This window comes from Pogoniulus pusillus, chromosome 35 (genome assembly GCF_015220805.1).
Source record: "Pogoniulus pusillus isolate bPogPus1 chromosome 35, bPogPus1.pri, whole genome shotgun sequence".
Classification (NCBI taxonomy): Eukaryota; Metazoa; Chordata; class Aves; order Piciformes; family Lybiidae; genus Pogoniulus; species Pogoniulus pusillus.
The window spans coordinates 7463227-7486891 of record NC_087298.1 but is presented as its reverse complement, the minus strand read 5'-3'; the positions used below and the strand labels follow the sequence as shown (position 1 = coordinate 7486891).

The following is a 23665-nucleotide window of genomic DNA, read 5'->3' as shown; positions in this document are numbered from 1 at the left end:
TGCATTTACCTGCTTGAGACCTCTAACCATGATGAGAGTAGTAACTGGGCTGGACCACTCCAGGAAACAGAGTAAGTGCTGGCTGGAAGTGAGTGACAAAGATGGGACTATACTGCTTTCTTTTGATGACTGTGAACCTCTTCCAAGTCCACATGCAAGGGTAACTGTTATCCAAACAGAATCTGTGAATTGCCTAAGCACCTCGTCCTTAGGTCTGGGCTCTGTGCTGGTGTGTGTCTGATTAGAAGAGAATTTAGAACTGTGGAGACATGTTTCATGACACAGCTATTGCTGTTGGTTCTCAGACTTATTTTTAATGAATTTTTTGGTCTTCCTGCCATTTTGTCTTTAATTCTGTAACAGCTTTTTACTTCTCACACCAAAATAGTTGGTGGGGCATCTCTTATATACTTGTTACAGCCAGCAAAGTGATTCTTGGTGAAAGAAGCAAGTTATGAGATGGGTCAATACAAGAATTGGAATTACTCCCTGCACATCCCTGCACTCAAATATCTACAGAACCCAGCAGGGCTTCTGCTTTCAGTCTTCCATGTGGATCCTGAGTTTGCCATGAGGTGCAGCATTCTGGAGCCATTTAGGCTTTGTCAAATCAAAGTTCACCGTGTTGCTTCCACAGTCACACTGAGAAAAGCCTCATCCTGCAGGTCTGTTGTTCCGGGCTGATCCCAGCCATAGAGCTGCCTCTTGAGATAAAGGTCATACAGCAAAATATCTTAAAATCCTCTTTTGGTTCTAAAGGCAAACCGGACTATCCAGGATCCCCGAGGTCTTAAATGTCCCTTGGCCTTCTTTTGACCCTGTATACACCTTACATTCTTCCTTTAATGCTTGACACTCAGTGGGTATGTGCCTAGGGGCATACTGAAGTTGTAGCTGCTTCTTCATCAAAGCAACTGTTTACAGCTGGTTTGAGTTGGATGCTAATAAACAGTATTCTTTTTGTCTTAAAATAAAAAGCAGCTTAAGTCCCTAATGATAAGGATTTTGTGCTTTGTAGGGGAAAAATTCAGCTAGGTTGGGACAGCCAGCCACTCAGCTTAGCAAGTCAGAGTAGTTTATACTCGCAGCTAAACCGCTTTTATCTCCTCAAGTGAGTGGGCTATAGATTCTTATCATTGTGGCAGAAGTGATGAGGGTAACATCTTTAGTTGGAAATCATTGGCAACATGTGGAGAAAGCTTAAGATGTTGTCACACTTTAACTTGGTCCTAATCTGTTCAAAGGCAGTTCATACTTTCTAACTGTGCCAGCAGGTAGTGAGAGGGAGTCAAAGACCGTCAGGGTGAAATAGCTCGTGCTTTTCTTTGGAGAGTTTATGACTTTCATAAAGCGGGTACAAAGAAACTGCAGCGGTAACTGTTATTGTCTAAATGAAGAGCTTATGTTCACCCAACCATATTTCATTAACTTGTACACCCGAACTTCTACATTTCCTGCCTGCTTGCTGCAGTGCTACAAGCAGATCTGATATAGTTTAATGCCTATTGCCCGCGAAACAAGAGCAATGTGCAGCTCAGCCGTGCCCCTCGCCTGACCATCGGATGTGCCCACCGCCACCAGCAGCGGCAGCAGCAGGTACGAGCATGTGCTGCGGTGTCACTCCTGGCGGTCACAAAACGCTCAGTGCAGGCTGGTTTGTGGGTTGCGACATGTGTTGAGGTGAGGTCCAAAAAAGGAATTGTTTTCCTTCCAACAGCGAATTGAGACACTGCTAACGGCATTTTAACGTCAAAGCTGGGGGTTCTGTGAGGGAGTAGCACACACCAGATTTAGGACCAAACTCTAAGCGGAGCAGAGTGGAGTTTAAAGTCCTGCCGGTGGATGAGCACCCAGGCTTGTTCCTGATGGTATCAAAGGAGCCCTTCGTTGCACTTACTTGAAGCAAAAACTGACACAGCTTCTCCTCCTTTATTTATCTTTAGCAGATGATCTTAAGGACCTCAGAATTACTGGTGAGCAAACTTCATTCTGTTTCAGCAAATACCCTCTAAACCCTAAAGAGCTTTGCCAGCTCTGCAGAGAGGACAGAACAGCCAGACCAGGAGTCTTTAGTTTTTGGCCAAATGTTCAACAAAGCACCTAACTTTTGGAAACATTTGTGGAACCCTCAGGGATACCTTGAGGTATTTCTGTGCTTTTCTAGAACAGCTCCAAGCTGTACACATTTTCTCACCCAAAGAAAGGAATGCTGTACTGATGTGATGTGATGTGCTGAGGGGGGTGGTGGTGGTTTGCAGGCTTTCTCTCTAATAGGCATCTCTAACTTTTCCTTTCTGTATGTGCATGAGTGCATATGTGTGTATAAAATATATACATACACATAACCAAAAGTGAAGTTGTATTTTCCAGCTTTGACCTACTTACAAGGTTTCATTTAATTAAAATTAAAATTAAAAAGAAAAAAAGTTCAGCAAAAGTTAATAAAATGTTTAGACAAACCTTTCAGTCTTGTGAGCTTAAGGGAATAATCCTCTTTGCATGCCTAATAATGTTGTTGGTGTCTAATGGGATTTCATTTTCACACATGTGCAAGTGTCCTGTGTGATATATGTTTAACTGCTGGAATAACTTAAAAACCTGTGTGAATGTTCCAGGCAAAAGAAGGGTCTGAGCATGCTATAGGACCTTGCTTATGGATAAATCTTTTTGTATGAGTTTGGAGAGTCTGGTTTACCAAAGCCTGAATACCAACACAGATGCTGATAGCTAAGTCTTTAGGACTCTATCAACTAGATGTGGCCTCACAAAAGATAGGAGGTTTTGGCAGTTTCATGCTAATCTAAAAATAAGGTTTATAGGACAACTTTAATAGTCATCATCATCCATACTGAAATAAGTAGGTTAGTCTGTTCATTAACTTTAAAAAGATGAATCAGATGTTTGGAGGCTTCAGAAAAGCCTGTGTTAAGTGAGCTGTTTATTTTCCATTGCAATATTAAGTAATTGACACAATGTTAATAGGAGTGACTCTGAGTTACAAGAGTAAATTCCTAGACACATCTTTAGATGCCTGAATTTTGTGGGGTTGGTTTGGGTTCTTTTTAGTGTTCCTTTTTCTTTTCTATTGACCCTTTTTACAGTTCCTCCCAAAAGCTCTGTGCCTCTGACAAGTCTCTTCTGCCTTATCTGAAGAGCAAAGTTTGTGGAAGGACAGTAAAGGGAAACTGTGAGAAGACTGAGGGGAAAAAAGTTTCATCCATTAAAGGTCAGGCTAATAGAGCATGATTTAGAGCAGAATATAGCAGGGACTTTTGTAAGACAAGCTGCAACTTTTCATGCTCAGATGGGGATTCTTGGGTTAAATTGCTATCTTTGAGTTGTGAACTTGGAAAGGTATTAAAGTGGAATTAAACCTTTACACAATCCGGCTCTTGTGTCATTCAGGATTTTTTTGGGTTCTGTTTAATTGTACATCACAGCAGGGTTCTGAGTGACTGGTGCTCTAAAGAAATGAGGGGTAGGGTTAAGTCTGCAGCCCACTGCTCTCTGCTAATCCTTCTTGTTCCTTGAAGAAGGATTTACTTTTGCTGCCAGCTTGTGAAAGACTTTCCTCCTCCCGAAGAGATTGTTGTGGCTTTCCTGGGGAGGTGTGGTTGCTATAGCAAGGAGTCACGCCTGGGTATTCTCTCAAACCCTACTGAGAATGGGCCAAAAAAGAGCCGAAGAAGAGTAAAACTGGGGATTAAAAAATGGAACAATGGGAGACAGGAAGATAGGAGTGGGAACAAATGGGAATTACAGCACCAAAAATAATGCAAAGTGACAAAAAGAGGAAATAGAAAAATAATAGCTGCCAGTCGGACTGAAAAGAGAAACCCTACAAAAGAACAATTTATTTTCAACAGGCAAAGAAAATAAAAGGGCATCTGGGAAATAAGACACAGGCCTGTGTTGAGGGCTTTTTTGGTTCTTACTGTATTGCAGACATATATGTACCAAGTATACAAAACTTCCTAGTTTCCCCTTCTCAGTCCCACCTTTGCCACAGTCTCTTTATTCAAAACAAAATCTTCCTGAGCTTTAAACTGTGTGTTCCCTTATTTGCTGTTAAAGAGCCTTTCAGATTGTGTCTGTTCCTAGGGCCTAAGTGTAGGCTACTTCTGGGCTTTTCACACAAAACAGATCAATAACAGAAGAAAAGATCCAACTCTGCTCAAATTCTGTTCTTGAATGCGTTCCAAAGAAGCAATTGCCTGCAGGAAAATGCCAGTGGGCACTTGGTTTTGCTGCTGCTTTACTCGAGACGAATTCTTCAGCTCTTGCCATGGCAATGCCCTGACATAAGTACCTGGGCCTGCCTCTGCACGGGTGCTGTGCTCAGCACCACAGGCTGTGCCTCCCTCCTCACCCTACCACGGCTGTGCCCCTGCGCGGTGCTGCCCAGCTCACCGCTGTGCCCTAAGGAGCTCACCTTTAGGGTTCTAGCGGCCACGTTCTGCTGCTAAAGCCCCGCGCCCTGCAAGCAGCATGCAGCCCAATTTTGCACGGATCCGAGCGTGCTCATTGCAGCCGAGGAAGCAGAGATTTTCATGCCGTTTAAAGTTGGTCACATTGCAAATAAAATTTAAAAAGGAGCTGGTCCCCACATCTAACAGCAAATCTCTCGGAATGCCTTTCCTGCACCCTACTGCTTTATATATAGGAGAGGCAGAGAGATGTAACAGATGAAACATTTTGTTTATGAAGTGTCTATGTTTTGTTTTATTTCCCATGTTTTTGCAATATAGATAACAGATTACACCACAGAGCTTTCATTGCCTTGTGCTATAAAGATACTATAAAGCCTTTCTGGGTATTAATAATAGATTGTGTTGATGAGTTTGGAGAAGCTGGCAATAGACCCCCCACTGTAAAGACATTAACACCACAGGACTAAGGTATCTTTCCCTTGCAAATCAGTTGCTAAATTGGCTGCGCTGATGGGTTTGGGCACAAGCTCTTGTACAGCATCAGTGCAGCAGGCACAGGAAGTTATTGTGTTTTATACTGGCAAATAACGTTTCTTCCTCTTAATGTTCGTAGTTGAGAGGAAAGGCCCTGTGTAAATTCTTTGCCTAAGACATTCTTGCCAGCCAAGAAATAACTTAGAAATTACATTTGAATTGCTTTGACACACGATTATTTTTTTTCTGTAAAAGTGAAGGCCGGGGCAGTGAATCACCGACAGGACAATTTCCCTGCTTGTAGGGCCTTTAGGGTGAATTTTCACATAAAAATCATATTAGAAGAATTGCCCTGTGTTGTTGGAGATGTAAATTCAAAGGCAACTGTAAATTCACTGTGCCTCTTAGTGAGCGAGAGGGATAAGGCAGCTCATCCGACTGGTGAACAGTCAGCGCTGCAGACAGGCTGGGCTGGGGGCTGAGACCCTCCCAAGCAGGGCAGCCACTGGAAATCAGGGAAGTTGTACAGGCAGGAATTACAGGCGGATGTTCTGGCATGCCTAGTTCAAGGGAGACAGGGAAATACTAAAGAGTGTCCAACACAGGCTATGAAAGGACTGAAGTATCTGTCTTAGGAGGAAAGGCTGAGAGACCTGAGGCTGGTTAGCCTGGAGAACAGCAAAGTGAGAGGAGCTCTTATTAGTGCTTACAAGTATCTGCAGGGTGGGTGTCAACAAGGAGTCAGTCTCTTTTCAGTAGTGTCCTGTGACAAGACAAGGGGCAAGGGTACATACTGGAACACGGCAAATTCCACTTCAACATCAGGTAAAAACTTCTTTCCTGTGAGGATGCTGGAGCACTGGACCAGGATGCCCAGAGAGATTGTGAAGTCCCCTTCTCTAGAGACTTCCAAAACCTACCTGAACACACTCTTGTGTGATCTGCCCCAGGTGACCCTTCTCTGGGAGAGGGGTTGGACTGGATGATCTCCAGAAGTCCCATCCAACCACTACTGTTTTGTGATTCCATGTCCCTGGATTTAAGTGGGAGTTGTTCTCTTCTCCCAGGCAACCAGCAACAGAACAAGGGGACACAGTCTCAAGTTGTGCCAGGGTAGGTCTAGGCTGGATGTTGGGAGGAAGTTGTTGGCAGAGAGAGTGATTGGCATTGGAATGGGCTGCCCAGGGAGGTGGTGGAGTTGCCGTCCCTGGAGGGGTTCAAGAAAAGACTGGATGGGGCACTTAGTGCCATGGTCTGATTGACTGGACAGGGCTGGGTGCTAGGTTGGACTGGATGATCTTGGAGGTCTCTTCCAACCTGGTTGATTCAATAATTCTATGATTTAGTTTAATATCTGTAAAAAAACTGTGTAAAAATTCAAAGACAGAAACCCAAAAAAAAAAAAAAAAACACTGCTTTTGGGTAATGGCCTAGCTCATGAATTGCAGCAGAAGTACAAACTCCCCAACACACACTGTGCTTTTATAACACTTTGGTATAATTTGGAGCCACACAAAAAAGCCCAGCAGCAGAAACCCCATTTTGCATTCTTAAAACCTGTAGGCAAAAATAACATTATTTCCCACATGTTTGCATGCCTAAAAATACAATTCTAACCAACTCGTCATATTCTGTTAATTTATTAGGCTTCTTAATTGCAGCCCTGGCTTTATCAATTCAATTGGTGCCCTTAACTTTTATAACAGTTTCTATTCTACAGAACAGATTAGGAGAAAATTGCAGCCATAATCTGTACAGTGCAATTGCCTCGCTATAAAGAGGAATGGGAGTAGCTGAGAAGAGCAATTGGATTCCCAAAGGTGGAGCACAGTAGAGCAATATCAGTGACTTTGTAAATGAAAAATTGTTTTAATTCCCTTCTAACAGCAATAATTCGATTCTTCATAAATTTTTCCATCAAAGTGTTGTAAGGAAAAATGCTATGAAATAGAGCTGCATGGCAGTGATGGAAGGCAGTTGAACAAAGTGGTCAATTAGGGGGATGAAAATTAAGCAGGGAGAAGAATCCGTTCTGTCACATTCTGCTTGGAGCAAGAAACTCCTCTGCACTTTACATTTTGTGTTTTACTTTATAGTTAAGGAAGATGTAACTTTTTAGGTCGTTCTGGTCCCACTTGAGCGAGTTAGGTTAGAATGGCAGCTTTGAGTTTCGTTTTAGTGAATGTATTTGTTGGGTCTTTCCCAACAAATGGTTCTGACCCTGGAACCAGCAGTGCACAGAGTTCTGGCATGGTCAGCAGAAGTTGGGCCTGCCTGTGGAAGGAATCTTGAGATGCCTCAGCTGCAGGAGCTGGGGTTGAGTGCCAGGTGTCTAGGGAATCCTTTGAGTAGTGGCCTGCATGGTCTGCACGATGGTCCCTCTGGGCCAATCCAGGTGGTCCCTCTGGGCCAATCCAGGTCTGGAGCCCCTATTACAAGAGGGATGTGGAGATGGCAGAGTGTGTCCAGAGAAGGGCCATGAGGATGATCAGAGGACTGGGGCACCTCTGCTATGAGGACAGACTGAAAGAGTTGGGGCTGTTCAGTCTGGAGAAGAGGATGCTCTCAGGTGACCTTCTTGTGGCCTTCCAGCAGCTGAAGCGGGACTACAAAAAAGCTCTGGAGGAACTTTTCAGGCTCTCAGGGGGAGAAGGGGGACTCAGGGAGAGACAGGACTAGGGGAAATGGAGAGAAGCTGGAGGTGGGGAGATTCAGACTGGATGTGAGGAGGAAGTTTTTCATCGTGAGAGTGGTGAGAGCCTGGAATGTGTTGCCCAGGAAGGTGGTTGAGGCCCCATCCCTGGAGGTGTTTAAGGTCAGGCTGGATGAGGCTGTGGGCAGCCTGTTCTAGGGTAGGGTGTCCTTGCCCCCATGGCAGGGGGGTTGGAACTGGCTGCTCCTTGTGGTCCCTTCCAACTCTGACTGATTCTATGATTCTAACCCTTGCTGGTGTATCACCTGTAGGGATCTTGCGAGGCCCTAAGCTCTGCTCGAGAGGGAGCATCAGCACACTGCCCACAGCTGTTTTGTTCTTTTTTCCTTTACTGAGACAGAAAATTGACCCAGGGCAAGAGACTTTTTGTCAGTTGTCACTTCTGTTGCAGTCAAGGCCAGCTGTGATGATGCAGCTGGGACTGCCACATGATACAGAGCTATGTTCAGCACTGCAAATCCTGATGATTTGGCTCAAAAATGAATCAAATTCTTCTCCTATCAAGGAAAATGGGACTTTTGCCTCTTATTCCAATGGGAAGGAAATAAAACAAAGGGTAATATTTTTGTGGATACGATTGTGACAGAAGCCATTGTGTAGGTGTGGCCATCCTGTGATGTTCCCTGGAACCTGACAGAGTGGTTAGGTGACCTTGTTCAGCAGATTTGTCTCATATCTGCGTGGTTACATGAGCTTATGGCTCTGACAGTGCACATGGTCCATCTCCCACCAGCTTCAGAGCAAGATTTCACGTAGCACAGGGTAACACGTGGGCTCTATTGTTATCTTACCCATTAGATTGCCATTGCATGGCAGTAACAGCACTGCTCATGGAAACACAGGTGAAATGTCCACGGGAAGAAAAAGTAACGCAGCACTGAGATAAGTGACATTTTAATCTGTGCATCCAAATCCCTGCGGTGAGGCACAGCTTTAACCACAAGCTTTCACCAGGAGCTGGTGTTCTTATTACAGCACCTGTGGATAGAGGGTTAATAAATATTTTCTTCGGTTCTCAGTGAAGAAGAAAAAGGTTTCTTTGTTCTAGTTTCTCCCTAAATATTGCCTTTTTTTTTTTCTAGAAACTTTTAATTTTTGCACATGTTTTATTACCACTCAGTGAAAGGGAATTAGCTTTCCTTTACTGAAGTTTCAGCTATGAAATTGGCTTTAATAAACTATGTAATTGTTTTTTTCTGCAGGGAAAGTATTTTCAATTGATTCTTTTTTTAGGGTTTCTTTTATTTTTTTCCCCCCAAATCATAAAATTATAATATTTCTGTTTTGCTTTAGTGCATTTTGAGATGTTTTGAATGTGGAGAATTCAGTGTAACCAAGCAACAATTTATCTTTTTTTTTTATAAGCACCCATGGGCTGTAAGATGCTACAAAAATGCTCAAGTCTTATGCTCCAAGAGCCCTGTGCATGGTGTTTTCTCCATTCTGTGTCATCTAAAGAAGATGAAAGTGTCAAAATTTCTCCCAAAGAACAAGTAACAGATGTCATTCATTAGTAATTTAATTTCTTCTCTTAATAAAACTCAGTTGTGTGAAGAGTATAATATATTTTACTTCAGCTTTACCATATTTCTTACTATACGAGTGCCAAGTGAGCTCCCAGCTGGCTATAAGGCACCATAGGGATGTCATATGCAAGCTGATATCAGAAAGAACCATGGCAGAACTAGAGCCTGTACATAAAATATTTACAAAAGCTTGTGACCACCATCTTTGCATGTTTATTAGATAAAGAAAAGCCAGGTATCTGCTGTGGTTTCTTGCAACACAGAACGTCAGAATAATGGAGAAAGGAAAACGATTTAACATCTCTGATAGGTAGACAGCAGCATCTGTCCTCTTGCATACATCAAACATGGCTTAATAACTTCCTATTTACTGCTTCATGGCAGAGGTCCAGTAAATAAGCAACCTGACTGAATTAGTCTATTTTTATACCTCTGTCCTGTATAACAAACCTCTTGAACCACACTTAATGTGAACAGCAAATTTTGCACTGCACATGGAGATCTCTCAGCACAGATTAAATTAGTTATAATAAAACAATTAAAATCTGTTTACCCACAGACAGGAGGAAATGAAGGACCTGGGTGAGGAATAGAAAGGTAAAGGGTGGGTTGTCAGGACGTCAGGAGAGTAAACAGCAGAACCGTGATTCTCAGGAGCATGGCAGGGTCAAACTTGCTGCAAGATAACTATGCGAGAGACAATAAATCAGTGGTACATATTAAACACCAGATGGTTGTGCCCATGCAGGAAGGCACAGTGGATCATGTAACTGTGGTTGTTTCTAAGGATTACTGATTCAGCCTGACTTCACAGGGATATCCTCACAAATAAAATCTTTATGGCCTCTTCCGCTGGTGAACATTTTCATCTACTGTTTGAAGAGAAGACCACACGTCTCAGTGTTTCCATTGCCTCAGATATATATGCAAAATTAATTTCTTAAGTTCACCCAGTTTTAGCTAGTGAAGGCTTTTTGTCTCTCTGGTACTGTAAAGTTGCTTCCCAGTGATTATTACAAATACTCAGATGGACAGACAGGCCATTGTTCCAAGCTTTAGCTCAGCCCAATCCCCCAAGTGTTTTCAGGCATAGAGGCAAACACACTTAAAAACTCCTAAACCTATTGAGTTGTCTTTCAGAATTGTCCAGGCAACAGAATTTATTTATAAAACTCTTGCGATCGTTGATTCAAAACAAGGTTTTCTTGTTCTGCTTTTCTCCTTTGTGCTCTTTGAACAATTTTCTTTGGAATGTTTTCGTTGTGCTTAGGAGTCGGAGATTTCCTGGGGCTTCTAATAAAGGCATTTGATTTCCACTCTCCACATACTTTAACAAGTCCAAGGATTTTGAGGTTTGACATTAACTTAAGAGCGCTGGAGATAATCAGGCATGGGGGTAAAAAGTCAGAGTTATGCAGATTATTTGTAAACTGTCTAGGAAGCAGAAGGAATATTTCTTTAAGTGTGTGTGGGGCAGAGTCTTTGTCTCAGCACAGGGTATCTGTGTGCTCCCCTTCAAATTTACGGCTTCCATTGAAACCTGTGAAGGGGTGATCTGTAAAGTATTCCTGCTATCCTACACTTCCCAACAGGTTTATTACCATTCGTTTATAAAACGAACAGTCTAATGAGCAGTGGTTTAGATCACAGATATCAAAGTCTGGTCATTTGTCAAGATTAGTTTCCTGTTGTGAGATTGCCTTGTGCAAAAGAAAAAAAAAATCAACAAACCAGTGCATAACCTTAGGTTACTCTCTGGAAGCTGAAAAAAATACCAGTAAACCCTTTATAAGACAGAATTAACAATTATCATCTCAGAATTAAATCCAACACAGTGCAGCACGTGTGTGTTATGTGAGTGCAGGTCACAGTGCAGTGGGATCCCGAAGCAGGGTGTGGAGAACAGACAAACTAAAGACCTGAAGTCCATGCAGTGTTGTCAGACCCATCTAAGGTTACTCTGAATGAGTTGGTACTGCACTAAAGACAATGTCATTCGTTGTAAGTAAAAGGCTGCCTTTGGAAGCGGCGGAAGCACCATCTTCCTGGCACTTGCCAATAAATAACATGAAGTGTTTTCTGTGTATGTGTTAGACATCTTTTGTTTTGAAGAAATAGGAAGAAAAATAACCCCAGATACTCCGTGTGGCAGTGAAGGATCTGCTCAGCTCAGCATCACAGGGCTGAGAAGAGAATGGACTATTTTGCTGTCCCTGTTCGAGGAGTGTGAAAGGGGGATACGCTCTCCCACCTCACACCGTGTGTGAGCTCCCTGACACTTCTGCCCTCACTCTTTTGCGTCCCACGTTTCGAGGTTTGCTGGCAGAAGCCGGGGGCAGTCACAGCCTCGCCCTGGGCCATGAGCCCGTCCCCGCCGCGACGGACTTGATCCTGCCGGTCCCGTGCTGCCACCGGCTCCGCTCTGTCCCCGTTCCCCGTTGTGCTGGGGACCTGCGAACCCGCCCGCTGCTGCCCGGCCGCGGCCGCTTCGCGCTGTCTCCCTGCAGCCCACGCACGCTCCGAGGCTGCAGCGGATCCGAGCGGGAGGGGTCGGTTCGGCAGCAGCCGCTACCGGAGCAGGCATCCCCGCCAGCCTCTGCTTTCGGAGGAGCAGCCTTCCTTTTGGAGCCCGGAGCTGGGGAAGCAGCGCCCAGCGTTCGCTCCTCCAGGGGACTCCCCTCGGACCGCTCCGCGTTGTCATCAACAGCACGGCCGCGGCGCGGCGATTGTCGCAGCAGCTCTGCCATAGCATCTCTGTCACAGCAGCCCTGCAACAGCAGCCCTGCAGAGGTGTTTAGCAGGTCGCAATGCCCGCAGCGCAGGGTCTTGGTCACTTTGTGAAGCTGCTAAGATTTCTCAGAACGGCAGCATTGGTTTTTGAGGTGCCAGGGAATGGAGCCGGAACTGGAGGCTGTAGGAACAGCTGCAGCATCCACCCCTCCCGGCCTGCCTGTTCCACCTGCAGCCCCAGAGCTGGACCATGTGTCAGTCTGTCCATCCCTCCCGGGAGTCATCGGTCAGATTTTACAGAGAGTAACCGTCCCAGTGCAGATGCTGGTCGAGGAAGCCGAATGCCTTCACACCAGATTTGCTAATCTTCAGGCCTTTAAGCGTGCTCCATCATCACAACAGTCTTCAGACAAAGGATACAAGCTTAATTAAACTGAGTCAAATAGGTTTAAGCAGTTAAATAGAAACAACTTTTAAAAAAGTGCTTAAAATCTGTTTGCTCTTTTTTTTCCCCCCTTTGTGCTTTAATCCTTTCAAATATGTTATTGTGTATAGATAAAAATATTTCCTGCTTAGGAATGTGCTAGCTGAAGCATTGTAGGAAAAAGCTTGCAGGCAAAGCCAACAGGCTGTATGAAATCAGATGACAGTGCCTGTGGGTCATTCGAGGCATCGGTTCCCCTTTAATACATTTAATTTATTATGGACCCAAAAAGGAGTCACTCTGTTCATCTCACGTGGCTTGAGCTGTGCCCCGTGGCTGTGGGCTGCAAAGGTATGCACCGAGCCAGCAAGGTGGCTGCTGTTAGAGCAAAAGGTACAGCAAGGGACAGCCTTCAAGTTCTTGGGCACTCAGCCTTTCTTTGGGTGCTGTATGCAAATGCATTTGCGTTTTCTTTTCCCTCCTGCCCATTCTGTGACTCCTTCATTCTGCTGTGGAGCTGGTGACTGCCATTTTGCTGTACTTCTCAGCTCAGACAAAATGGAGGCTTTGGAGGAATCAGTAACTACCACAGCCTGTGCCTTCTAAAATTGAAGATAATCACCTTGTTTTATGAAAGATGATCATTCTGAGGATGGAAAAAAAAACCCACACCACAAAACAGTTTACCCCATCCTAAAAAGCAGAATCTCCTTTTGTTGCTGTGGACACATGGGTGCAGTTGTGTTCATTTCATTGCTGAAATGTAAATGTTAATGCACCTTGCACTTTGATGTATTGCCATAAAAAACACTGAATTTCAAATTGCCGAGCCCACGGTCAGATACAGTGATGTAACTTAGCTATTCATCTTTATTTCAAGCAGCCCTCTTCCTAAAAGCTCACCTAAGGAGATTCCTAGTTGCCATTAGAAGAGCAAAATAAAATTAATCTAAATCATTCTAACTTTATCTGACAAAATTAATGATGGATGAAAGAAGGGGGGTTGCAGAGGTTTAATAAGAGCTGGTCTAGAAACAGTGTGCATTCTAGAGCCTGTGATTATAGTGGCAATTCAGCAGATTGTATCACTGCCTATCTCTGCCAAAGGATGTTTCACACCATTTAAAATGCACAGTACTCCCTTCAGAGACAGGTTGTTCTGGAATAACTCAACATCCAAAGAAAAGCCATGTTATTTCACTCCTCTCTTTATCGATTGCATGTGTGCGACTGCATGTGTGCACACTGTCTTCTCAGCAACAGTGCTGAGTACTCATGCTTGTTTCTGCCTTCACTTATCAGCCTCCTCAGACACAACACCAAAAATGGGACGTCGTGAAATCTATTCAGAACAGGGTTCAAGTGCTGAAACTAGAGAGCCTGTATAAAACAAAGCACAAACTGGCCCTTCCTCTAGAAGGCAAATTAGAATACATTTGGCTTTGAACAAGTTATCCAAATTCTGAGAGCTCCCTTTTGTTTCTCATTTTGAAGAGGAGCAAAACAGTGAGATAAGAATAAATCTTAGTCTTTTTTATCCAGCAAAGGTGATTTGGGAATCTCTAGACCACAGGGATTGAGATTTGAATAAATTACCTGCCTGTGATGTTTCCAGCACTAAGGATGCAAGTCTCTCAGTGTGCAAAAGCTTGAGCCAAGCTGAGCTGTAGTTAAATTAAAGAATTTGCTGTATTTAAATTCATGCAGCGTATGATTTGATGTTCCCTTTGACTTTACTGCCTCTCTCTCTTACAGGCTGTTTGCTGCAAAGTGCAGTGGCTGTATGGAAAAGATCGCCCCAACAGAATTCGTGATGAGAGCCCTGGAGTGTGTTTACCACTTAAGCTGCTTCTGCTGCTGCGTTTGTGAACGGCAGCTGAGGAAAGGGGACGAGTTTGTTCTTAAGGAAGGGCAGCTGCTCTGCAAAAGTGACTATGAAAAAGAGAAGGACTTGTTGAGCTCGGTCAGCCCAGACGACTCAGACTCAGGTGAGCTTTTCCCACACCTGCTCTGTCTGGAAAAGCCACAGGGGTTTGTGGAGCTTTCCTATAGAAAAGCCTCTCCGCTTATCTATATGCACGTGGCACGCACACTAATTAGCAGGCACAGCTAAAAAGATCCCTGTTTGCAGTCTGTTTTCCCTAGCTTGACTCCCCTAATTTGCTGCTTAGTAAAGGACAAAACCTAATCTGCAATGTGACCTCTTCCATCAGAGGGACCTGGGCTTTGAACAGTGTGATTGCAAGTCTGCACTACTTAGCCTAGGAGTTAAGGCAGAGGGTCCCTGTCCTGTGACCAGAGCTTTTGCCTTCTAAAGAGAACAGTGAAGCCCTCGCACTTGATAGCAGCTGTGGAGTGTCTTCCCTGAGTAGTTCTGATGATGGAGAGACAGATGCTTCTTTTCCTCCACCCATTTCCTAGGGAAGGTTTTGAAAGGGAGCAAGCAAATCCTCTTGCTGTCTGTCCAGGGCTGGGAACAGAGTACTGCACAGGACAAAGAGTTCACACGCTACATTTGGGTTCTGCAGCCCAAAACCCGGGGGCTCTAGTGTTGGTAACAATGAGGTTTGTTTCACAGGCAGTTCTAGGAGAGACAGGAGGGCTCCTTCCTGTGCCATGTACACAAGGACACTGGAAACCTCCTGCTGTCATTGTGCCCTGGCTGATCCCAAGACTAGAGAGAGTGTGTACACAACTTGCTGCCAGCCATCACAATCCTGCACTTGTTTCCCAAGAAAATATCTAAGAAAATCAACAATTACCATTCCATTAAGCTACAAATGACACAAATGCTTGCCTCTCGTTTATGGGAAATGCATTACTCCAATTTACCTAGGAGCAGTAATTATCCCTAATCTCTAATCTGAGAGCCATATTCTCCATATTGTTGAAATTTGTATTTTCATGTCAGGAATGCTGTAAGAGAAAGGTCACTGCTGACTCAGCAGGATGTGCAGGACTGGAGCCTTTCTTGGAGCAGCATGTTATTTATTACCATACTGTATTTGCAGGACTTTGAGTACTCTGCTCTGTAAATCTCACCTCTCAGGGTTTGGGCTCTTTGTGAATTTGCCTGAGGCATCTGAGTTCCCAACTTGCCCTTCAGCAGCTCGTTCTCAGCGCCAGCTTCAGCATCCTGCTGCCTGCCTGCCTGTGTCCACACAGCTGCGTGTGTGGGGCTGTCCCCGTGTACAGCAATGGACATGGACCCTCCTCCCCTTTCTTCCTGACTCACTCCACCAGCACTGGTGGCTGCTGTTTGCCAGGCAGCCACGTTTGAGGTCTGCACGGGCACGGGTGGGCTTTCCTACGGGAGCGGATTTTCTGTGCTGTGATCAGCAGCACACTGCCACAGTGGCACAAAACAACCTTGGCTTCTATTGCATTTCCCTTGGCACAAGGGGTAGCTTCTTCCTGCTAGAGATGCTTGCTTTTTAACCCCTCCATTATTATCTGTTAGCCAAACCCAAACCTGAAAAACAAGTTGACAAATTAAATGGGATGTTTTGTCTTCCATTGTCTAATCCATTGAAAACACAGATCTCCCAGATGCCTGTGGGAGGGCAAATGATTTCACACAGCCCTGGCTGAGAATGTGTCCTTCCCCAATCAAATATTTATCCACTGGACACAAAAGTAACTCTCCAGTGAGCAATATTAATCCTCACAGACCTTTCCTTAGAAATGGCATTCTGGAAAGTTAATAATGTCATGGTTATTAAAATGACTGAACTTCTCTTTAATCATTAGGCAAAAGATGCTTATTAAAGTAAAAGGTGATTAGATTGCTAGGTGCATAATAATCAGGCCCTAAAATGAATTAAAGTCTAATTTGTTAATTCCCCAAACGTAATCTTTGAGTATATAAAAACTGCAGTGTGCTTCTTCCTGTTGAAGTCCCTATAATGATTATATTAATGTTTTCTGGAAGCAAAATCAGTAGTCTGGCTAAATAGAATATGCTGAGTTGAAAAAGTTGGGTTTCACAGCCAAATTTGCACTTACTCTTCAGTCTTTGCCACCATGATTGCAATTTCCCAGTCCAAGGCACAACAAGATGTTGTATTACAAGGTTTACAAAGATACAGAATTTAGAATCATAGGACCATAGAATCAGTCAGGGTTGGAAGGGACCACGAGGATCATCTAATTCCAACTCCCCTGCCATGTGCAGGGATACCCTACCCTAGGTCAGGCTGGCCAAAGCCTCATCCAGCCTGGCCTTAAACACCACAGTAACACTTGTGTTATTGAAAACACAAACTTTATCTCTGAACAATACAGGCAGATATATGCTTGTATGTATTTACCAAGAAAGGGAATGTTGTGCATGCATATACAGACACATTGTAAGACACAGGGAAGGAATACTGATGTTTTCTGTAGGACACAGACATGAAGTGGCAAAGATTGTATTTAATGTTATTACTGGAGCTTCAAAATGTTCAGAACTCTAACTGAAATCTACTATCTTTAGCTAAACACACTTTGAGCTATTTCTGAAGTTGTGCCAGGGGAAGGTCTAGGCTGGATGTTAGGAGGAAGTTGTTGCCAGAGAGAGTGATTGGCATTGGAATGGGCTGCCCAGGGAGATGGTCCCTGGAGGTGTTCAAGAAAAGCCTGGCTGAGGCACTTAGTGCCATGGTCTGGTTGATTGGCTAGGGCTGGGTGCTAGGTTGGACTGGATGATCTTGGAGGTCTCTTCCAACCTAGTTGACTCTATTTTTCTATGATTCTATTGTTGTGCTATTTACATTTACACTTTCTGCTGCCACAGTAGTACCTGTCTGCAGCTAATGCCTGGGGAGCAGATGTGGCTTGCTGTAAAGGGAAAGGTGTGTATCAGTTGGTGTAGTTGCAGCAGGTGAACACATAAGAGACCAAGTGATGCCCAAAGGGCACAGAGTGTCTGTGCTTCATTCCTGGAAATACTGAAACATATTCTGAATTTCCATACTCTGATCACTCCCATGCCCTCAATTAAAAGCTATGCTTTTGTGGCATTTGATTTAGGCAGTGGACACTAAGATTATCTCTCCCTGTCTGCAGGTATTCAGATAAACCCAGGATCAGAGCTGAACCTGCTGGTTAGTTTGGCAGCTGAAGAGCAGTTCTTAAATACCTTGTTACCTTGATGGAACAAATACAATTTTATATCCTATTTATTTTTCACCAGTTAAAAGTGATGATGAAGATGGAGATGTTAAACCCACCAAAGGACAAGTGGCCCAAGGAAAAGGAAGTGATGATGGGAAGGACCCAAGAAGACCTAAACGACCAAGAACAATACTTACTACGCAGCAGAGACGAGCATTCAAAGCATCCTTTGAAGTGTCTTCCAAGCCCTGTAGGAAGGTAGGTACTTCATCAGGGACCCGAAGTCAGCTACTGTCAGGCAGTGGCAGTCCTGTCCTGGGTGGCAGGATCAGACCACAGCTCTAGAGAGTCCCTTGCTTCTTCTCAGGACAGCAGCAGGTGCCTTAGGGTGAACACATTGACCAGGCCAATGCATGGTGGTGCTCATCTAAACATCATCTCATCCTGAAATGATCAGCAGCGTAGGACCATTCAGCTCATTCTCATTTCTGGCTGTTCACCCACAGTATGCAGAGCAGCTCCAGAACTGATTCCTGGTGAACAACAATACTTGCTTCTTATAAAACATGAAATAGGCTTTGGGTGTCAGAGCCCAGGTAAGCAAGTGGCTTTTGCCCTTCTCCTTCCCACTACAGAGAGAGTTGCTTCCTAGTGAGATGAGGGCCCAGCTTTGGTCTCACTGCTTATTCTTCCAGTCCTGCTTTTCTGTGGAATGTAACCCTGCAGCTGATCTTGTTTATGGCAGCTAGGGAAAGGCATAGCATATTGCTTCACTGATAGAGCTGGGGCAAATCAAATCTTCCTGAAAAGCAGCCTAGGTGACTGGTTCCTTCTGAGTTTGATTGGAAAACAATGGAGTTGCATCCTGAAGGCTGCCACTGTTGCAAAAGGTGGCGTTCCCCTCATGACACACAAGCTATGTCTTTTGGGGCAGTGCATATGTGGCTCTTAGCCATTTTAAAGTATGTTCCTCAACAATGTGAAATTTGTTTGCAGCCAGATTTGTGTCTTCTTGCACAGAGCTGTGTGCAACAAAAATCACAAAGTGACTCAGTGTCATTTAAACAGCTCAGACTGTTCACTGTTTAGAAACTGGTAGTGATGTGAAGGGCAGAACTTGAACAAACTATGCAGAACTATGAGGAATTTAACAGAGTCATTCTGTCCATGCAGGTTTTCCTGTAAGCAGCCAGGCATGTTCTGCCTAACATAACTGGTTGGTTTGGAAAAACAATATGAAGACTTAACAGTTATGAACCGTTTTGTCCTGTAGGTCAGAGAAACACTAGCAGCTGAAACAGGACTCAGTGTGCGAGTTGTCCAGGTCTGGTTTCAAAACCAAAGAGCAAAGGTAGGTTGTTTGTCAGGTTCTCAAAAGTGAAATGCAAATTGCCCTCCAACATAGATTTCCCCCTCCCCTAGCACACACCGCAGGGATCCCAGGACTGAACTGTAGGTATTTTGTATGCACTGCTTCCTACATCCATACAAGAAAGGCAACTTTCTAACACAGACATTAAGTTCATGTGCTCAAAGCAGCATGAGGTTGGGAGTAAATTTTGCATGCAAATATGAATTGGAAACTGTAATGTTTAGGCTTAGAAATTAAACTGAACCCACAGTGGTGTGTGCATGAATATAAAAATGGTTTACATTAAATGATTTGATGTTTGCTGAGAGTTTTGTATGGAAACAAAATTGCTGCATTCAGAGCTGTGAGCTTGTTCTGTTCTTCCTCTTCTACTCAGATGAAAAAACTTGCACGAAGGCATCAGCAGCAGCAGGAGCAGCAAAACTCGCAGCGACTAGGGCAAGGTAGGGGATCTGTGATAAAGCCAAAGCAAGGGGAAAAGAATCTGTAAGGTTCTCAGAGTGCCATTTCCTCCTAATGTCTTAAGCACAGCCATACAGGGCATGCACAAGTCCCTGAATACTGTGTGCTACCACCAGTAGGAATACAGAGCTGTTGTGTCTGAGTGCCCGCCCCAGGTTATCCCAGGGTTCTCCCATGGGGCCAGACCCTGGAGGTGCTTACACCTGTTTCTGTTACCTCCTTTCTAGAAGAAATGCGCAGTGCAGAGGCACTTTCATTGCAAGAAATCTCCAGGAGGTTTACTCCAGATCCTCCAGTTTGTGTTCTCCAAAGGAAAGGGGAGCCATGCTCAGCAGGACATCTGCAGGCTCTTTGCAAGGGTGGTGGCACCGCTGACCCAGCCAAGGCACAGAGAGCCCTTCCTATGCCCCAGCAGCTGGCTGGACCCTGGAACAGACACTGCACAGTGCTTGCCTTGCTGCTCCATGGATGCTCTTGAGGGTCTCCAACTTCCAAGGCCTTGCAGTCTCAGATCCTCCTCTTTATGTTAAGTGAGGAGAATTGGTACCAACAGAAGTATGAGCCAGAGCCTGCCATGGCCCAGCAAGGGAGTGGTGGCTGGTGTCAGTTGCTCCCAAAAGAGTAACAGGGCTGAGACTTTGGGAGAAACTTTGGGAAGATATGGTCCAGCACCCAGGAGACTCAGAAACTATGTAGTCAGAAATTATAAGTCTTTCAACTTAGTGCTCAGGGTTGTACTCTCAGAAAAAGGTTTAAAGGGCTTCTTTAAAGGGCAGGACACACCTAGCTGGGCTCACTCTGTGCTTGGATTCAGTATTGCCTCTGGTGCTGCTGTCTGCTACTTCTTCTTCATTCCTAAACAGTGACTGTGCCCTCCTGTTTGCTTTGCAGAAGTAATGTCCAACCGAATGGAAGGGATGATGACATCTTACACACCACTTGCACCACCACAGCAGCAGATTGTAGCAATGGATCAAAGCAGTTATGGCACAGACCCATTTCAGCAGGGTCTTACCCCTCCACAAATGCCAGGCGACCACATGAACCCTTATGGTAAGGCATGCATCATTCTGCCATGTCAGAGGTAGCAGGGTTCCCATGCTGGGGCACACACCACAGGTTCAGTGGAGTTAATTACTCTTCTAAGATTTCTTTTTGAGATTGTAGCAGGGAATTTGTACCAGTCAGTTTTGTGTGTATATTTTTGTGTACACAGAAGGGGGTAGAAGAGAGCTCAGCCCAGGCTCTGGACGCTCTTCAGAACTGTTTCACAGTGTGGATTGTGATAAATCATAAATCAAGTGATACCACCTCTCCAGCTCCACTTTTTTTAATCCCCATCCAGGACACTGAGAAATAAATAGTACCAAATTCTATCTCACAAAGTTTTCCTTTTTCTTAGAAGCTTTGGGGCAAAAGTGCCTTCAGTAAGGAGAAGTAACCTATTCATCCCCAAATGAATAAGTTCCCCTGTAAGATCCCTCAGTCTGGATGCTGGGATTTGTTAAAGAGCAATTCTTGAGCTACCAAGAGTTGTGTCACCACACATCTCTTGTGCATTTCTCCTGCATAATTTTATTCACTGCCCAAAATAAGATGATGGTTTGCTTTCATGATTTCCTGACCACACACCCTCAAGCAGAGAGGAACACTAAATGCATCACTGGCATCAAATGCCTAATAATTGCTTCTGGACAATTGCAGTGTGGCATTTAAATAAAACCTAAGAGAATTTCTCAGACTGTGATTATTGGCCTTGCTGTAGCCCAAAAGGGCCTGTTATGGCAGACTTGTTCTGCTGACCAGGAGCACTTGAATGTAGAGGTCTGTGTGCATGTATCTTTTGTGAACATGGCATGCAGAGACCAACAAGAAATCGGTTTTGGGTCTGTGTTATTACTTCTCACACTGAGACAAGTCCACAAGACACACCAGGCAATTTGGTAAATCCTGTAAGCAGCTGAGGACATTTGAAGTGCCAAGGAGCATTAGATGGCTCCTCATTTTGTTGCTAACAGTTTGCTGGGCTTTCTAAGCAAAAGTCCTCGAGAGGCAAGTTCTGTGCTCCCAAAAGACTGCGGGAGAAAGCACAAAGCTGTTTCAAATGAGTGCAGGAGGAAAAAGAGCCAGACTAACACTTTTCTTAGTGCTCACAGCTAGAGCTCTTTCTGGCTCTTCATGAGTTGAAGTAAGCTGAAATCTCAGTTGCTAAGGGAAATAAAAGGTGCTGCTCCAAACCAGCCAAAAAAGAGTGGAATTTTCTGAGAGGAAAGTGTGTTTACAACAGTAGCTCACTTGAGGCCAGGGAAGCTGAGTCTCCTCCTGCATCCTGTCACATTTGTAGATCTGTCTTTTACATTGTCCATATATGAAGACCATTACTGGTGATGGCTCCCAGACTGCTTTTTCCTGTTGTAGGCACTCAGGTCTGGTCTCACCTTTCTCAGCAGCCCCTGTGCCCCCCCAAATGCCAAATCCCAGCTCGCAGAGACCTGGGGACTTGCTCCTCCCCGGCGCTGTTTGCTCCCATTGTCAGCCAAGGCTCTTTTTTGCTGCTGACTGAAGCATAAATTAGATCCTGGCAGATTTGGGTGGCACTGCTGCCAGTTGAACTCTGCGAGTTGGTTGCTAGCCTTCCTCTTTGTAGGCCAGACCCTTAGAGCAAACTCAGGTTAAGATGTAGAAACCAAGCCAGGAGTGTTGCCTTTTGCTGCAGTGTGCAACGCAGGAGCATCCGTGTGTACTGTGTCCCGCCGCGGCCGCGCAGAACCCAGCTTAACATCTACGTTTCGTTTGCAGGGAACGACTCCATTTTTCATGATATCGACAGTGATACCTCTTTAACTAGCTTGAGCGACTGTTTTCTTGCCTCTTCCGAAGTTAACTCCATGCAGGCTAGAGTAGGAAACCCCATTGACAGGCTGTACTCTATGCAGAGCTCCTATTTCGCCTCATGAAAGTAACAGAGAACAAGCAGCCGGCGCGTATTTAGCCAGTGACTTTTTCCAGTGCAGACTCTACAGCCATATGTTGCCCAGCTCTTCCTTCACAGTGACTCCTGCTGCCTCTGGACTGCAAAGAGCATTTTTAGGAAGACTCTATCTGTGTGCATATATGTGTATGTATGTATATATATATTACTAGCTACCTACATACATACATATATAGAGAGAAACAAAACACATCCACCAGTCCCATCCCCTTGATTCCCAGCTTGCACCAGACCACGAGACAAGCACAGAAGGAACAGAAGACCCTGCTCATCAGCAGCCTTTGGTTTGGTTTGAGCTCATCATTGTAAAGGAAATGGATTTTGTGGAAAGCCAGACCTTTTCCTCCTTTCTCTCTTCCTTTCTTTTGGATGTTTAAACTCTTTTTCTTTTTTTTTTTCCTTTCTTTTTTTTTTTTTTTTAAAGCCACTGATACTGACATCAGTCGACCATATGACAAATAAATGGAAGAAACTGGAGGTTCCTCCCTTTTCTTACTGCATGATTCATACTATGTTGTGGAGAAATTGCCATTTGAACTGTGAGAAGTTAATGTAAATGTGACGTTCAACATTTGTTTCCTTTCTACACTGTTTCTACATAACCTAGACCAGCTCGTTAGTTTATAGCCCTTATGCATATGGTACTGGGGAAGCTGGTTAACACTAACACTTGTGGAGAAAGCCAGTGATTTCAAAAGAAGAAAGGTCTGTGACCCTGGAGAGGAGATGCATGTTAGGGGCAGAGGCTTTTAGGTTAGTATTGATCTTAAATAATTAAAACTAAAAGGTGCTTACAAGACAGAGTTTTATTTAATTAACTTTCTTGTTTGTTTGATTGAAGTGTGAGAATGAAACATTTGCATTTGTTTGTAAGTGTTGCAGTGCCAAATTTCAAATCTAGCTCACGATTGGCAAACCTGTGCTGTTCATCCTGTTCTCTTCGTTTACCTTTGGCACGAGGCATAAACGTGCTAGGTTCTGTTGTCCATCTGGAGTAATTAAGCACTACTTGAATAAATTATCTGGCCTCAGCAAGGAGCTATGATATAAAACTCTAGCCTAAACCATCAGAAGCCCTGGAATTTGCACTGACTGGGGAAAAAAAAATAACAACAAACTGTGTGGTTTAGATACGTTTGAGCTGGAGTCTAACCCAAGCCCTGCAGATTTCACACTGATTCGACTCCTGTGTGTACCTTAAGTAGCCAAACTAACTTGGTAGTGCTAACATAGGAAGAATGAGTACACAGATTGAAGGGAATGTCCCAGCTGAAGCCTGAATGTCTCAGATGCTGAAGTTTGAGCATATGTCATGTAGATTTTTGTAGGGCATAAAATATCATAAATAATAATAGTATAGTTATAAATATTGCCTGGTGATAATTATAATGTGGAGAGGCAGACAAGTATGGTCATGGCTCTTAGTGGAGAAAACTTCATGGGGA

At 44.3% G+C, this 23665-nt stretch overlaps 1 protein-coding gene across 2 annotated transcripts in view; it reads left to right on the top strand.

Moving 5' to 3' along the window:
- Positions 1-22560, top strand: part of LMX1B (LIM homeobox transcription factor 1 beta) — a 101026-nt gene extending 78466 nt beyond the window's left edge. The window contains exons 3-8 of one of the 2 annotated variants that reach the window (XM_064170943.1): positions 14053-14285; positions 17474-17652; positions 18668-18745; positions 19143-19209; positions 20120-20260; positions 22028-22560. In XM_064170943.1, coding sequence (XP_064027013.1) covers positions 14053-14285; positions 17474-17652; positions 18668-18745; positions 19143-19209; positions 20120-20260; positions 22028-22185 — 856 coding nt within the window. In that variant the 3' untranslated portion in view covers positions 22186-22560. Of the gene's footprint in view, positions 1-14052; positions 14286-17473; positions 17653-18667; positions 18746-19142; positions 19210-20119; positions 20282-22027 lie in introns of both variants that reach the window. The other variant, XM_064170942.1, reaches the window with a different exon arrangement.
- Positions 22561-23665: the final 1105 nt, after the last annotated feature.